This window comes from Nansenia antarctica (genome assembly GCF_963989245.1).
Source record: "Nansenia antarctica genome assembly, chromosome: 5".
Lineage (NCBI taxonomy): Eukaryota > Metazoa > Chordata > Actinopteri > Argentiniformes > Microstomatidae > Nansenia > Nansenia antarctica.
In genome coordinates, this window is record NC_137690.1 from 51,650,752 (window position 1) to 51,667,905 (window position 17,154).

A 17,154-nucleotide genomic window follows, 5' to 3' on the forward strand; every position below is an offset into this window, starting at 1 on the left:
TAGTTCAAAACGTGTTAGAAATCCCTCCTGGTCGATGAAGAACGTACGAACTGCATATATTATGCGCAGATGCTACGCAAATTTGGTGTCCATCGACGATGGGTGCGTTCGTCAATTCCCTCTGAGGGCGGCGGAGCGCACACTGGGTTCAACGTCACAAAGGGACCGATTAATTTGATTGGGCGACAGGCATTCCATGAGTGCTGATCAGATTTCCAGAGCGAATTTACGAACGCAGCTGATGATATAGTTTTAGCCGCGGCTTTCCATTCTGGTAGTAGATTGGCCAGCCAACACGTGGTGAGTGGATGGATGTTGCACCGGCGTAAATAACAGTTTCTTTATCAGGACAATAATATTATAATTTCTTTATAGTAAGACCTCATTTTACATAATCGACGATTTAGGAATTGTATTTCGAAATCTTAACATCTAACCGCTGAGATCCATTTATTGAGTTGGTGAGTTGAAACGTGCTTGACTGCCTAGCACTTGACAGCATCATGGTTGCGCGCTAGCTAAAAGAACCTAGCTTGTTGTGAGGTAGCCGACATGTGAGGGACTAATGGTGTCCTTATGGAGTCAGCGGTTTGATCTTTCTCTCTACAGTCACATTTGTTATGATGTTGTCTTCTGATGTTGTCGTATTTTGACCTGGCAATAGATAGTTGTGCTCCGGACATGCATTTAGGCATTGTCTCTTTAATAGGCTGAAGTAAAGGCAACTCGAACTGGTCTTCATCTTGTAACCAACCTCTGTCTCATCTCTGACTAGGGTTGTATGTGTATTTACATATGGATGTTCAACATAGAAGCATAAATCATGTTCTAGTCATGTTGATATACACCACATCCAAATGTGAATACATATAATCGTATATGCACTGTATATGTTTTCACAGTCATACACTGCTGTTGTGAAAAGTTCACTTTCATTATGTTAGTTATCACTTATCTTATCATCTTACTTATCTTCTCTATAGTACATCTTCTCACGCAGCTATATAAATCTGGTTGGTTGGTTGGTTGGTTGCACTTTTTCCCATTTGCAATTAATGACTATGTTATCTTACCATAAAATACCATCTAGCTGCCACGTCTTAGGAATATAAATGTTTGTCTTAGACATTACAATACTTACAGCTGAAGATAAGAAAGACAAGAGGGCAGGGGTTTTCTTGTGCAATTTCCTCTGCATGATCTTAGTGGAATGGCAGGCGGAGCAGTGAATGAATGGTCCCTAATCAAGATCCACCCTATATGGTTCATGGTATTATGGGTAATAACAAAAATAATAATAATAGGTCTGTGCTTTCTTTCTCCACAGTTTCCCAGTGCCACAATGAAGTACATCCTGGTGACTGGAGGTGTGATCTCTGGCATTGGCAAAGGCATCATAGCCAGCAGTGTGGGCACAATCCTCAAGTCATGTGGTCTGCATGTGACTGCCATCAAAATCGACCCCTACATCAACATTGACGCGGGGACCTTCTCCCCGTATGAGCATGGTAAGGCAAAGGTCCACACACCTGACTTGTTTACTTCCTTTGTCTAGCACTGGTGACTCCATGGTCACATGACTGCACTTGTTCCCACCGAAGGTTTTTACTTACCATGACTGACATATAGTTGATTCACTTACGTAGACAAATGTACTTATTGTAAGTCGCTTTGGATAAAAGCATCTGATAAATGACAAGTGTAAAAGTAACCCCATACATATAAATAGCTGTATCACATGCCAGATCTGCTCCCTCATATATATCAGTCATACATCTCAAGAGGCATCAGCCCTTACTACGACTCCACATCCTATGGATTGGAGTGTGTGACTCTGGTCAGATACAGTTGTGCGGATGCTGATGTGTCAAGAGCGTAGGCCATATCATGTGATTGTCGTGTCCAGGGGAAGTGTTTGTGCTGGATGACGGTGGCGAAGTGGACCTGGACCTGGGGAACTACGAACGCTTCCTGGACATCCGGCTCACCAAGGACAACAACCTGACCACCGGCAAGATCTACCAGTCGGTCATCAACAAGGAGCGAAGGGGAGACTACCTGGGCAAGACTGTGCAGGGTGAGCCCTGGTTTTACTGGGGAGGGAGTGTGGGGGTGGAAGCAAGGAGGGAGTTGGGTAGAGAGTGGGGGAGACAGTGGGGAGGGTTGGGGGTGAGAATGGGGAGGGTTGGGGGGGGGGGAGTGGGGGGAGGGAGGTTGAGTGGCAATTCAGGAACCAGTATGGCAGATATTACCAAACGTTATTTATATATATTTATATATCACATTTCATACATAGATGCAACACAATGTAATATAAACACAGAAAATGAAAAAGACTTTCAAATCAAAGGAGGATGATGAAAGTATTACAGCTATGGAAATTCAAACACTGAAAAGCAATAAAACGGTGACCCAGTACACAGTAGGTGAGATCTATGAATACGGGGCTATGAGGAGCAGGAAGATGAGCTGTCCTTGTTGTGGGGAGCAGGGAGATGAGCTGTCCTTGTTGTGGGGAGCAGGGAGATGAGCTGTCCTTGTTGTGGGGAGCAGGGAGATGAGCTGTCCTTCTCTGTGGTCTGTCCATCCAGTGGTGCCACACATCACCGATGCCATCCAGGATTGGGTGGTGCGCCAGGCCCAGGTGCCCGTGGACGACGACGAGGTGGAGCCTGAAGTGTGTGTTATTGAGGTGAGACTGGGATGCTAGTTTTGTAACATTTAAAAAATATTTTATTCTATTATTATTATCTATTATTATCAATTGTCACTTAATCTTGTTGTCGGTGTTTGTGGTGTGACCTGCTGTAGCGCCTTTTTTCCCCTCGGAGATCAATAAAGTCCATTTCTATCTATCTAGTCGCTCTGCTCTGAGACCCCTCGTTTGGTTGGTTGTTACTGTTGTGTGTCGGTCCCTGTGCTTGAGCAGTCATGTCAGGCTGGAAAGTACCGTGGACTTGTTTTACTTGTTTAACTTGTGCGTGTGTGTGTGTGTGTGTGTGTGTGTGTGGCAGCTGGGGGGCACGGTTGGAGACATCGAGAGCATGCCTTTCATCGAGGCCTTCAGGCAGTTCCAGTTCAAGGTCAAGAGAGAGAACTTCTGTAACATCCACGTCAGTCTGATCCCGCAGGTGAGAAGGTGTCCCATGTGTACAGTATGTGTAGTCAGTCTGATCCCGCAGGTGAGGAGGTGTCCCATGTGTACAGTATGTGTAGTCAGTCTGATCCCGCAGGTGAGGAGGTGTCCCGTGTGTACAGTATGTGTAGTCAGTCTGATCCCGCAGGTGAGGAGGTGTCCCGTGTGTACAGTATGTGTAGTCAGTCTGATCCCGCATGTGAGGAGGTGTCCCATGTGTACAGTATGTGTAGTCAGTCTGATCCCGCAGGTGAGGAGGTGTCCCATGTGTACAGTATGTGTATGTGTAAGTCAAATCTGCGCGTCCACCTAAGCCTTGAGTCAATCAACAAGAGCAAGAGAACATCGTTGTAGCTTACGCCTGGGCCACACCGGATACCTCTAACCTCAGCAGCGCGTGTGCGTTTCATTTCGGCGCCCATGTGAACAGGCTAGAGCAGCCACACAGCCCGCTTCAGCCGCTGCGGCTGCTCTAACTTGTTAACACGGGCGCCGAAACGAAACGCACACGCGTTGCTGAGGTAGAGGTATCCGGTGTGAACCAAGCGTTAGTTAGTGTTAGTTAGCGTTAGTTAGCGTTAGCGTACATGTTTTAACACGGTGTGATCACGGTGTGCCTCCAGCCCAGTGCCACAGGGGAACAGAAGACCAAGCCCACACAGAACAGCGTGAGAGAGCTGAGAGGCCTGGGCTTGTCCCCTGATCTGGTGAGTCCCTTTCTTTTTTTATATCTCAGACCTCTTTAGTTACTTATCACACCATCAATCTCTGTCTCTTCAACATGACATGTTGTATCAGTCCTGTTGTAGTTTTGGATAGTGATGTAATTGTGTTCTTGTGGCATGGCCTTCAGATCATGTGTCGCTGTTCCACCCCGCTGGAGAACTCTGTCAAGGAGAAGATCTCCATGTTCTGCCATGTAGAACCTGAACAGGTAGGGCTTGAACCCATTAAGACACACAACACACACACACACACACACACACACACACACACACACACACAGTTGATCAGACCAGTCAAACCCCCCCAGTTTGTGACTGACTCCGTCCGGCATCGCCCCCTCCTCAGGTGATCTGCGTGGCGGATGTGTCGTCCATCTACAGAGTGCCCCTGCTGCTGGAGGACCAGGGCGTGGTGGGCTACTTCCGCCGCAGGCTGGACCTGCCCATCGAGACGCGGCCCAGGAAGATGCTCACCAAGTGGAAGGAGATGTCTGACAGGTGGGGTGTTACGCACCGTTACGTCACGTATACATCCACCAGCGTGATGTATCCGTCCGCCACGTTGAGGCTGAGGTGTCTAGATGGGGATGTTTGAAAGCAGCTCCTTTAGGATGCTCTTTTTTACAGGAGCTTGTCCCTTTAGTTTCAAGCTGAGGTAAACAGCATGATGGAAGATTGTGTGTGTGTGTGTGTGTGTGTTTTATGCTTTAAATATAAAATAAATCGCAGTAGAGTATGTATGGAATCATAACGTGTGTGTGTTTGTGTTCCCAGGTCAGACAGACTCCTGGAGCACTGCTCTATTGCTCTGGTGGGGAAGTACACCAAGTTCGCCGACTCCTACGCCTCGGTCATCAAAGCCCTGGAGCACTCTGCCCTGGCCATCAGCCACAAGCTGGAGGTCAAGGTAAACACGCAGCCCTTCTTCTGACTAGGCGTCGCTCTAACGTGGGATGTGTTTATCATATGGACTTGGCAAATAGCCCCTTTAATCCACATTATTCAGGACGTTATTTAGTGGGTAAGTAGGTGTTCAGTGGGTAGTGAGACCCCCTCCAGAATACGCTTCCTTTTGCTGTAATTATGGTGGTTGCATGTTAAGTACCTCAGTTTACGTGCACATTCATGGCATAGCTAGAATATGTGAGCTGAATGCTATCATTAGCTAAAGGCGCTACCCAAAATAGCATCTTGTAACACTCCCCCCCCCCCCCCCCCTCTCTCTCTCTCTCTCTCTCTCTCTTTCTCCCCTTCCATCCCTCTTTCTCTCTTTCTCTCAGTATATTGACTCTGCAGACTTGGAGTTGAGCACTCTGCAGGAGGAGCCTGTGAAGTACCATGAAGCATGGCAGAAACTCTGCAGTGCGGAGTGAGTGTGTGGAAGGGGGGGGGGGGGGGGGGAGTGCGTACCTGAAGCATGGCAGAAACTCTGCAGTGCGGAGTGAGTGTGTGGAAGGGGGGGGGGGGGGGGGGTGGGGGAGTGCGTACCTGCAGACAGTTATGAGCCTGTGAAGTACCATGAAGCATGGCAGAAACTCTGCAGTGCGGAGTGAGTGTGTGGAAGGGGGGGGTGGGGGGTGGGGGAGTGCCTACCTGCAGTTATGACGTTACACTGGTATTGTATTGACTTGAATGAACAGAAACAAAACAAATTAAAAGAATCCAGGGGTCAACAAGCCTTCCTTCCTGTTGTCTGTGTGGTGTGTTGGTAGTGAAGGTCAGGCTAGTAAACACGCCGTCCTTCATCCACAGTGGTGTTCTGGTCCCGGGGGGGTTCGGTGTCAGAGGAACGGAAGGGAAGATCCATGCCATCAACTGGGCACGGAAACAGAAGAAGCCTTTCCTTGGTGAGCGATTCATTTATGGCAGCTTTATAGGCAGGCGATCTTTATTGAAACGATTATGCCTGAAGAAGGTCTATGACCGAAAGCTCGCAATAAACAACGATTTCAGTGTGCGGATGCTGCTTTTTTTCCACTGTATTTGAAAAGATGAAGTGAAAGTAACTTCACTCTAAACTACACCTTACGCTTGAATACAAAAAAAATGTTTTTCATGAATGTTAATGTTTGTGTACTTCAGTGTTGTAACCAACCCCCGTGCCTCTGTGTGTGTTCAGGAGTGTGTCTAGGGATGCAGCTGGCGGTGTGTGAGTTTGCAAGGGACATGCTGGGCTGGACAGGTAAGGTCCATTATCTTTATGATTAATAAGAGACATGCATTGTGTGGAAAATTCACATTTATAGGCTGCATCCTTGAATACACTGGCTTACACAAATACGTCCGGCTTCACTAGCTCTGAATGAATCAGTCATGAGGGAAACATTTTTCTATTTATTTTTCAAATGTTATGCGACTAGATTTATCCTGCTTCGGAAAATGGCATAATCATAACATCCTCCACATAATGCAAGTAAAGTAACGGCACACAGCCACTACATTCATGTAATAATCCCCACAGATATAAATACGGTTGGTAGATTGGTGGAGCCCCGCCTGGCCACATGTCGAAGCGTCCTTGGGCAAGACACTGAAGCCTAAATGTGATGAAATGTGTAATGTTGAACTTTGTACCATTTAGAGGTTAGGTTTGCTTCTTTTCACTTATTAATTGTAAAAGGCATTTTGACTAAGGGTGCCCAAATTTTTGCACCCCACTGTACATATATTATTGTTATATAACACACATACATCGCTACATACAATACATGTTATGTCTTTATGTCTGTGTACAAATGTGAGGACCTGTGCTCAATGCGAGTCTTATTCCTTGTCTTGTATTTCCACAGATGCCAACTCCACTGAGTTTGACCCTGAGTCCAAGCATCCAGTGGTATGTTGCTCACAGTCCAGTGCAGTGGTCGGTTAACCCAAAGTTTTGTAGCTAAAGTAGAACCGGTTCTCTTAAGAAAATCCAGGACCACTGTCTGTTAGACCTAACCAGCGAAGTCCTGTCCTTCATTTAACACGTGGGGTTCTTTCATGCACAGAAGATTGACCTGCAAACAATGATTTTCCGATAGTTACTCTCTTGTGGATTTCCAGCTGGGTTGTTGGGAGGAATTAAGTATTATCATGTCTTTTGCACTATGCCACTATTTGCATCTGGTTAGATGCCAAAGTACATTTCGTTGTCTCAGTACTTGTACTCTGTGCAATGACAATAAAGTTGAATCTGATGTAATCTAAAAGTAGAGCTTTAGCCACAAAGCTTTTGGAAAACTGACCACTGTTCCTCTGATCACTGGAAATGCACTCATGCAAACATCTGATCCCTTATTGGTTGTTGCTAGGTGATTGACATGCCAGAACACAATCTGATCTCTTATTGGTTGTTGCTAGGTGATTGACATGCCAGAACACAATCTGATCTCTTATTGGTTGTTGCTAGGTGATTGACATGCCAGAACACAATCTGATCTCTTATTGGTTGTTGCTAGGTGATTGACATGCCAGAACACAATCCCGGACAAATGGGCGGGACCATGAGGCTTGGGAAGAGAAGGACCATTTTCAAGACCACCAACAGCGTGTTGAGTAAGAGACAAAGCGTTTGATGGTTATGCTGCATTCAGGTGCTCCTCAGAGGCAGAAAGCCTGAAAATGTGCGACTCAGCTACTTGTACTACTTTTAAATCTCAGAGTTTCCCCCACTCGTGGCTATCTCAGAATTAGCCAATAGGGACCCAGGGTTCTCCCCAGGATCTTTGAACATAGTGACGGAGCCATGTGGACAGGGTGGCATAGCACCCCTCTTTAAAGCAGTGGAAGGCAGCAGAATATCACAGTTGACGATTCCTTGCGCTTTCTCCACTCTGTGCTTATGGTTGTGTTTGATCACAGGACGGCTTTACGGAGATGCTGAATACGTTGAGGAAAGACATAGACATCGCTTTGAGGTATGTGAGAGGTTCACCTGGTAGTTCTCTTATGTATATTCCCTCTCTTTGTGTCAAACGTGTTGACAACTGTTTTGTTGATGTTTGTATGTATCCTCCCTCAGGTCAACCCAGAGTTGAAGCAGCACTTTGAGGAGAAGGGCTTCCGCTTCGTGGGTCAGGACGTGGAGGGGGAGAGGATGGAGGTGATAGAGTTGGATGGTAAGACCATACAGACGACTCCAGACTAGCTTTATTTGTTTATGTTACATTCTTGTTGTTGGTCAAATCAAAAGTTTATTTATACCACACATTTCATACACCGATGCAATACGGTACACACCCCCCCACCTGTCTAGACAGGCTTTGGGTGTCTGACTTTTTTTTTTCCGGTACGTTGCCCCTGTGCTGTCCCTATCTCCCTATTCTGTGTCTACCTGTCCCTGTTCTCTCCCTATCTGTCCCTGTTATGCAGGGCTTGACGCTTACCTTTTCCCCAGGTAGCACTGTGCTACCATGTCAAAAAATTTAGTAGCACACCAAGAATTTCAGTAGCACAATGAAAATTGCGCAATTTTCGTATGACGACAACAAATTATCATAATCATAACATATCAGAATTATCATTACCGGCTCTTGACACTGTAGGTGTTTATTAATGCCTGTGTGGTGTTATTTTTAAATGTTTACATTTTTTAGTTAGTAATTCATAAAATACAAAGGTTCCATCTCACAGAACATAATGGAATGTAAAAACTTTGACGCTCAATATCTCTGAACTGCCCTAAGCGGAGATAGAACCTTATCATTCTAAACGGAGATAGAACCTTATCATTCTAAACGGAGATAGAACCTTCTCATTCTAAACGGAGATAGAACCTTATCATTCTAAACGGAGATAGAACCTTATCATTCTAAACGGAGATAGAACCTTATCATTCTAAACGGAGATAGAACCTTATCATTCTAAACGGAGATAGAACCTTCTCATTCTAAACGGAGATAGAACCTTATCATTCTAAACGGAGATAGAACCTTATCATTCTAAACGGAGATAGAACCTTCTCATTCTAAACGGAGATAGAACCTTATCATTCTAAACGGAGATAGAACCTTATCATTCTAAACGGAGATAGAACCTTATCATTCTAAACGGAGATAGACTTTGTATGTTAATATCAAAGGAACATGTTGGAAATAGGTGTTCACACTTTCACATGTCATCCCTTGGATTACTGCTTACTGTCGAACCATGAATAAACTCAATCAATCAATCAATCAATCAAAGAGACAAAGCGGAGATTCCTTATTTGACAGCATCTAGACAACACAGCTCCGAGTCTGCCCAACCAGGTTAATGCCAGCACTCCAAAACCAACTCAGTAATCAATCAGCCAAACAGCAGTGAATATGCAAACCGTATAGCAGCCATTAATATGCAGCATACACAGGTAAGCCTACCTGGCTTCTGTGATTGTCTTTGGCTGCAGGTCCCGAAGTTAATATGTTGACAAGTTCAGTGATTTATCTCCTATGGTCACTTGTGATCATGAGGGACATGATCCCCATGATCTCTTACTCAGGGACACAGAGGCTCTCACAGTATGAATGAATGAATGAATGAATGGTCTTTATTGTCATTGCTATAGTACAGGTACCAAACAACGACATTTAGGAGGGGTGGCTCCCCTGGTGTTAGTAAAAAAAAAAAAAAAAAAAAAAAAAACTTTTTTTTTTTTTTTTATTCGCACTGGTGCGATTGAATGTATTTCCAAGTCGCACAGAAATATATTCACTCGCAAATGCGACCAAAACAGTCGCACTGTCGAGCCCTGCTGTTATGTCCCTATCTGTCCCGATCTCCCTATTCTGTGTCTCTCTCCCTATCTGTCCCTGTTCTCTCCCTATCTGTCTCTGTTCTGTCCCTATATGTCCCTGTTCTGTCCCTATACGTCCCTGTCTGTCCCTGTTATATCCCTCTGTCCCTGTTCTGTCCCTATTGGTGCTTCTCCACTACCGTTCCGTACCAGAACCTGTGTGCCCGCTTTGTTTTGCTTTCTCCACTGCCAACTGGGCCGTAGTACCCATACTGATCTTAGCTACCCTTCCTGACTCGGAGCGAAAGGTGCTACGATGTGACGCGTCATACAGCTGTTGTTTACAATGGTCCGAGAGCCTTCAGACCGAAAGCTCGCAATAAACATAGTTTTTTGCACAGATTTGAGTGTGCAATTGCTGCTTTTTTGCACTCTATTTCAGAGATTCCCAACCTATGGGCCCTATTCTGTGTGTCTATCTCCCCATCTGTCCCTGTTCTGTCCCTGTTCTGTCCCTGTATGTCCCTATATGTCCCTATATGTCCCTGTTATTTTTTGTATATTTTTTTTCTTGGCCTTGTTCTGGGCATGTGATAGAAGCTCTATATGCATAAAAGAAATGTGTGACTTTGTGGATTTAAAAATAAATAAATAAAGATGGTCGGTTCAGCTCTTGACCGCTGCGTCCTCCGGTGTGTTTCAGACCATCCGTATTTCGTGGGGGTGCAGTACCACCCTGAGTTCACCTCCCGCCCCATCAAACCGTCGCCCCCTTACTTCGGCCTGCTGCTGGCCGCGGCGGGGAAACTACAGGGCTTCCTGCAGAAGGGCTGCCGCCTGTCTCCACGGTAACCGCACCACATCAATCAGTCTGCACAACCATGCGATTTCATATTCCACACACGCGCACGCACACAGCACAATTGTAGTACAATCATGAAACACTGCATATAGACATACGCATGCTTGCGGAATAGTGATTTCCCCCCATATTGTTTTTTTGGTCTGTTTGGTGGACATCAGTATGTCACTGAGATGCAGCATTTGTTATTGCCTGCATTTGTGGAATGTAATGTTGTGTGAACACACACACACACCATCTGAATGGAATGATAAGCCTGTTTTTAAACACAGCAGTAGGACTGTAGTGAGATTTATTCTGCTTTATCTGACAAAGAATTTGAATGTCTTCCACTATAATACCTGTGAAAGCTGTGAACATTAAAACATGTGTAACAACTGAAAGAATATAATGAAGAAAATGTTTTTGAGAGGTGACTAGAAGTAGTGTATGTTTCTAAACGTACTGTTTGCGTCCCTCATCCTCTCCCTAGGGACACATACAGTGATCGAAGTGGCAGCAGTTCCCCAGACTCTGAAATATCCGAGTTCAAATTGCCCTCCATCTCCCAGGAATGACTGCTCTGTACAAGGTAAGACACAGCCCAAAATGTCACCTTCCTGGATGTTGCCATCTTTCTCATTTAGTTTTTTTTTGTTGGTGAACAGCCACAACTTTTTGTTGAGGATATGTAAACAGCATCACCACATGTTAGAATGTGCTTTTGGGAACCAGAACAGCTTCTTCACTGAAACATGATTACCCTAATGAAGTGATACCATTCCCTTAATTGCTAAGCACAGCCGATCAGCATTATTTATTCTTAAATGCAACAGAGTTGCAGACTCTTAATCTTGTATATAAAACATTTATTTTGCCACCTTCTCACTCTCTCATACCTGCATATGGTCAATATATAAAGCATTTATTTTGCCGCCTTCTCACTCTCATACGTGCATATGGTCATTACTTAATGATTGCATTTGTTTAAGTCTTCTGCTGCCCTAGTGCTGTTCCTGCTGTACCACTTCTATCCATCACGTAACAGAACTAACTCGTCATTCTCTCTTGCAGTGGGAAAGATGAAGACCTGATGAAATGGGAAGCATTTTGAATGCATTTTTAACAGAGGATCCTTCAGAGAAGGGTGGAGTTTTGCTTGTATAGAGGACCTATTTGTTTCCCTGACCTCCCATATTGCCTGACTTACGAACTCGAAGCAGATTTATTTTTCTTACGCTCCTGACGACACACGCACAGGCAGCTACGATCAAACCGTCATTCAGGTCAACAGCCCCTCGGACATCGACGTTACATGCAGAATTGTTTTTGCTGTAATATGCACTGAAGTATGTTCTCATGGCCGGTGGTGGGCAATGTTGTGAGAGCAAGCATACTGTATCTAAAGAAAGATCACAGGAAAGGTATTATACAAATTATGCATATTTAATGGAAGTATTCTGAGAGGGCTGGTTCTTCTACCTTCATTGGAGCTGTACAATGAATCAACGTTGTAACTTCTCTTCATCCACAAATGACTGTCTCAATAGCCACTGGATCTGCCTTATATGAAATTATTGTATGTATATATATTTCTGGTAGTAAAAATGACTTGTAACACTTGTCTTTTGTGAAAACGGCATCTTTACTCTGCTTCTGTGCACATTGTTGACCAGTTAACTGCAACAGCATGTCTGTCACAATCTGATGTACTGTTATGATCCCACAATTAATTGTGCTGCATAGTATTTAGACAATATTGGTGGGTTAGATCAGGTGTAACAGGTAATGCAGGAGCGCTGTCTGTCATATCTACACAACCTAAGGGTAGTGGTGGCCTGGCCTGGTGATCAGAAGGTTGAGTTCAAATCCCACCCTAGCACCCCCACTAGTGTGCCCTTGAGTAAAGCAATCAGCGCTAAGGACTAAGTCCCTGTAATCTCTAATTGCTTTGGATAAGAGTCTGCTAAATGGTTAAAACAATCCATGAGCCTTCTTTCAATTGTTCAAAACTCCTCCAAAAGGATTTGGGGATCGATTTTCTGCTGAATGGAGTTGTGTTGCCAACTGAGACTACACTATTGAAGGTTTTACAGACAGACCAAGCCACTCAAATTCAACTGCCTAATTGAAGGAGCCCTCTTACTAAAACGTCTCAATACTCCACTTGATTAAAATAAAATTAATCACAATGAATATTTCATTATGAATCTGAAGACCAAATACATTTTGTACCAACAAATAAACCCCTCAAAAAAAGTTCGGAAACGTCATTTTGGTTGATTATTCCTCCCCTTTAATAATACCAATTGGTATTGTATTTTATATCGTTGGAAAGCCTGATTAGTCACCTTTATAACGAGGTACAACCTGTAAGGATCAGGAATTCGTGGAATGAGCATATATATTATATAACACATATTGGCCATTTTTACACTTTATTAATTTTACACTGTCAGGGACCTCAGCAGTGTGTGGAAGATCCATACGCAGTCACAACAGCTTGGCACCTCCTCCTCATGCTGGTCACACACTGCTGTGGGACGGCATCCCATTCCTCAACTAGGATTTGCCGCAAGTCAGCCAACATGGTTGCGTTGGTCACTCTGGCACGTACAGCACACACAAGCTGATCCCACAAGTGTTCAATTGGGTTGAGGTCTGGACTCACGGCAGGCCATTCCACCCTCTCCACTCCCAAATTCTGGAGGTGCTCTGTGATGATCCTGGCTCTGTGGGGGTGATCATGGAGGATGGAGTTAGGTCCCAGATTCTGGCCCCAGAATATAATTCCTGTCAATTAAGTGCCATACACCTGCCAGCACTTGAAGCTCAAAACGAGAGTGAATACCAACAGAATGTTGCAGGGGATTTTGGCACGTTTTTTGGGGCTGCTACCCACACGTTTAGCTGTTACTCATTCCGCGAATGCATGATCCTTACAAGTTGTACCTCGTTGTAAAGGTGACTAATCAGGCTTTCGAACGATATAAAATACAATACCAATTGGAATTTTTAAAGGGGAGGAAGAAACGACTGAAATAACATTTCCAAACTTCTTTTTAGGAGTTTAGTATAAGAGTAGCACCTTAATTGAAAATTATAACTCAAAGTTTATTTTAAATCAAGCTTTATTTAATACCATTCACAAAAGCAAGTGACATGAGATGGATAGAGCTCAGACAGCAAGCCCAGCTCCACATCAAGAAACCATTAAGGCAAATGTATGGGGAATGTCCCTGTCATTCGTAATTGTAAGTCGCTTTGGATAAAAGCGTCTGCTAAATGGCAAAATAATTAATTATGTATTTATATAGCACTAGAACACACCTGTATGAGGCTAGACTGATTTGTATACAGGGTTGTAATAATGACAGTCGTGGTTACATTCATGAACATTCTCTCTTCTTGGTCCTTTATGTCAGATGAATTAGCACACCTAACAGACAGACATCCTGTTTGCGATCAAATCGACAGAAATTACCCCCTACAGTATGGTTGATATGTTCATGTGTTTATTTGGACCAGGAATATCCTATATTTTAGACTGGGAAAGCAATACTAGCTCCAATAACAACAGAGGCACAGAACTAACGGTAGGAGTTGGTGAATTGATGAATGGAACAGAGATAGCGAACCCTGAGCTAGGTTCAAAAGATGGTGTACAAGTAAATACTAGTATTTTAAACTTATGATTAATCACAGCCTATTACTGTAATTAAAATGTTAAATCAACTGACAGCACTACTATACAAACACACCAAATGTTTGTCCAGCACCACTGTCTGATGGAAGATGACGGAAGTTGAAAGAAATGGTTTAAATGTAAAACGCGTCCATCATCCACTTCATCACAGCAACACACCGTCCACGACAAGATCTGAAAATGAGAGCGTACATTTAGGCCAAGTAGAATCCCACATTAAACATCACATTCACAAGGGAGCTCTGATCTCAGTCCCATATCCGCTAGTTTCATCCAACAGTCACCAGAATAAATATATAATCACTGATCAGAACACAAGCCCTGTTGAATAACAACCCCTAGACTTAACTTAAACCAGTCCGTTGAAATGATCGAACCATGCATGTTTTGAAAAGTATGAACTGAAAAGTTCACATACCTTACGATGGTCTAGAATGGTGCACAAGCAACATCAAGCCACAGACAACCAGAAGGGGCACGGCCTGTTGGCATCTGATCTGCAACACCTGAGAACGAGGAAGACTTGATTATGGAATGACCGCCAACGTTACAGCTTTTGGCCAGACTAAAAATTAAATGGGGTCAAGACTACATTTTGACTAAGCACATGGCCTTCCCTGTTGGAAAGCTCTGATCTCAGTCCCATATCCGCAAGTTTCATCCAACAGTCACCATACTAAATTGGTATCATCACTGATCAGAACACAAGCGCCTTAAGTCAAACACACAAGGTGCGCTATATTGTGGCTAGAGCACAGCTGTGCTGCGGTCAAAGGCATGAGCACTGCTGGAAGGCACCTTATAACTAGTCGAGAGTTGCCAGATCTAACCATCCTACAAAACATTGAGACTTCAGAACCTTGTCTGTAGTGATGTGCAAGCCACATCTCAATTGGGGTGCAAACTGCAAATAATCTGGGGAGGAAGTACACATACCTAGAGTGTGCAGCTTGGGACATGAAGTGGCAACTCCAACCCTAAAGAAACAAATACATTGTTAGCATCTAGTCATGCAGTAAGAAAAAGTCACTTAAGATGGGTTTTCCAGCCACCAGTGGGGTGGAATTGAGGAAAACCATTGAGGCACCACTGCCAGATTGGGAGATGCGCCCGAACGCATTTGTTGGACAGTAGAGTGACCGCCAAAGGCACAGAGAGGCCCAGACAGTCAAAGACTCCCCGTTCATCTGGCATGCACTTGGAGAACCTGGAGCTACAGACAGAGCTCTGGTCCTTAGGATAGCATGCTGCTGCCTACCTACAAGTGGAATTGGACTTACCCACTACTCTACTCCAGCAGGTATGGTAATCTCACATGGTAGTGGATAGGAGAGCTGAAGAGTGAAAGAGGTTCATAACATTAGTTCTGTAAATGCTATCCAAAGCACTGATACTCACTGTGCAAAGACATTAATAAAGATGGCTCAGTCGAGTACTAAGAGTTCTCATTATCGAGGCACGCCACTCAGTGAGGGCAAGTTTGTCATCACTAGGCAGAATAGTTTTAATATTACACTTTTAAATCTAATTACCTTTACCTGCAACGTTTGCAGTAGAAGTGCTATACAAATAGAAGTTATCATTACCTCATATTCCAGAGTCAGGCCATTATTTCCCCTGGTTCTGGTCATGTTGGACTGGAGAGCAATGACAAATAATTTGTTTAGCAAATAAAACCAACATTTTCCATGTATAGACAAACTATTTTCAAATAGATTTGGCTCAGTCGCGTAATAAGTTCTCATAATCGAGGTTAGACCACTCAGTGAGGGCAAGTTTGTAATCACAGCCAGAAGAGTTTTAATTTAATATTACACTTTTAAATCTAATTACCTTTACCTGCAACATTTGCAGTAAAAGTGCTATACAAATAGAAGTTATCATTACCTCATATTCCAGAGTCAGGCCATTATTTCCCCTGGTTCTGGTCATGTTGGACTGGAGAGCAATGACAAATAATTTGTTAAGCAAATAAAACCAAAATTTTCCATGTATAGACAAACTATTTTCAAATAGATTTGGCTCAGTCGCGTAATAAGTTCTCATAATCGAGGTTAGACCTCTCAGTGAGGGCAAGTTTGTAATCACAGCCAGAAAAGGGTGTAATATTTAATGTAATCTGTGTATTACCTATATCATGTCCTCTTGTTAATTTCACCCCTGTCCAAGGGGCCGTTCAGTAGAATCCATCAGCCTGCATAGAATACGTTAACAATTAAACTAGGAACCTGCAAAATCACATCTCATACATAATCAATCCAAAGTAGTATAACGCAGCCATGTGAACTCAACGTGGCAGTTTATGAGTGTCCTTCCCCTTTATGTTGCTGAGACAGTTACGGTCGAACTGAACAGCGACCGTCGGTGAAAGTGTTCATTTCGGCAGTCTTTTGACCATTCTCTGCTACTGGGAGAACAAGAACGGCTTCGATAGGTGCCTGGTAGAGGTTGGGGTACAGAGAGGGCACGGAGACTTGCCTGTCTGCAGAATCAATGCATCCATGTGTTGAGGGCCAGAGTCCGGAGCACGCCTCAAGACCACCTAGAGGCAGGAGACAGGAAGTTAGCGATCAAATGAACTCCGACCACGTGCAGTTGCAATTGAGAATATTAATGCAATGTTCTTCCCCTTTATGTTGCTGATGAGCTACAACAAAACTACACAGCGACCGTCGGTGAAAGATGTTCTTTTGGCCCTTTGTTGACAGACAAAACCACGAATGGGTTGAGTCAGCTTCGATAAAGGCCGCCACGAGGCATACACACTTCAGACAACAGGCTACTCTTACTTACAGCCTACCCAAAACACGAAAATGCTTCTCAAGATTTGACTACACACTACTTCGCAACGTTTCGCTTGGGGACAGTCCAATTAATTGACACAGAAACAATATGACAGCTATATTGTGCTACGTACCATTGCTATTGCTGCTGCTGCTGCCGTATTCATCTTTGGAGTTGGAAATGAAGAGATGGAAATATCGCAGCCGGACTATTTATATACTACGGCCCAGCCGGGCGATTGGTCCAAATGTGTCACATGGAAGATTT

General features: G+C 44.0%; 1 protein-coding gene and 1 long non-coding RNA gene across 3 annotated transcripts; one reads left to right on the forward strand and one right to left on the reverse strand.

The window, feature by feature from the left end:
- Window positions 1–1,339: 1,339 nt before the first annotated feature.
- Window positions 1,340–12,238, forward strand: ctps1a (CTP synthase 1a). Its single transcript, XM_080532337.1, has 18 exons — window positions 1,340–1,508; window positions 1,907–2,077; window positions 2,592–2,692; window positions 3,015–3,131; window positions 3,760–3,843; window positions 3,990–4,070; window positions 4,208–4,359; window positions 4,636–4,768; window positions 5,142–5,230; window positions 5,614–5,708; window positions 5,981–6,043; window positions 6,651–6,694; window positions 7,302–7,398; window positions 7,705–7,760; window positions 7,865–7,961; window positions 10,260–10,404; window positions 10,891–10,989; window positions 11,472–12,238. Exons 1-17 carry the CDS (start codon window positions 1,343–1,345, stop codon window positions 10,973–10,975), a joined length of 1,776 nt encoding a protein of 591 aa, XP_080388463.1. The 5' UTR covers window positions 1,340–1,342; the 3' UTR covers window positions 10,976–10,989; window positions 11,472–12,238.
- A 1,282-nt stretch (window positions 12,239–13,520) lies between these two features.
- LOC308158878 lies at window positions 13,521–16,805 on the reverse strand. Of its 2 annotated transcripts, XR_013937469.1 has the most exons (5): window positions 15,690–16,805; window positions 15,384–15,437; window positions 15,040–15,080; window positions 14,522–14,609; window positions 13,521–14,277 (listed from the first exon to the last, which is right to left on the reverse strand). It is a non-coding gene; the product is annotated as an uncharacterized lncRNA (long non-coding RNA). The 2 variants fall into 2 exon arrangements; XR_013937470.1 differs by having other exon boundaries at window positions 15,040–16,805.
- Between the last annotated feature and the right edge of the window lie 349 nt (window positions 16,806–17,154).

Coding starts and splice junctions, on each gene's coding strand:
- ctps1a (XM_080532337.1), top strand. CDS start 1,343: ATGAAGTACATCCTGGTGACTGGAGGTGTGATCTCTGGCATTGGCAAA. Junction 6,044..6,650: donor GGACATGCTGGGCTGGACAG/GTAAGGTCCATT, acceptor GTATTTCCACAG/ATGCCAACTCCACTGAGTTT. Junction 7,399..7,704: donor GACCACCAACAGCGTGTTGA/GTAAGAGACAAA, acceptor GTTTGATCACAG/GACGGCTTTACGGAGATGCT.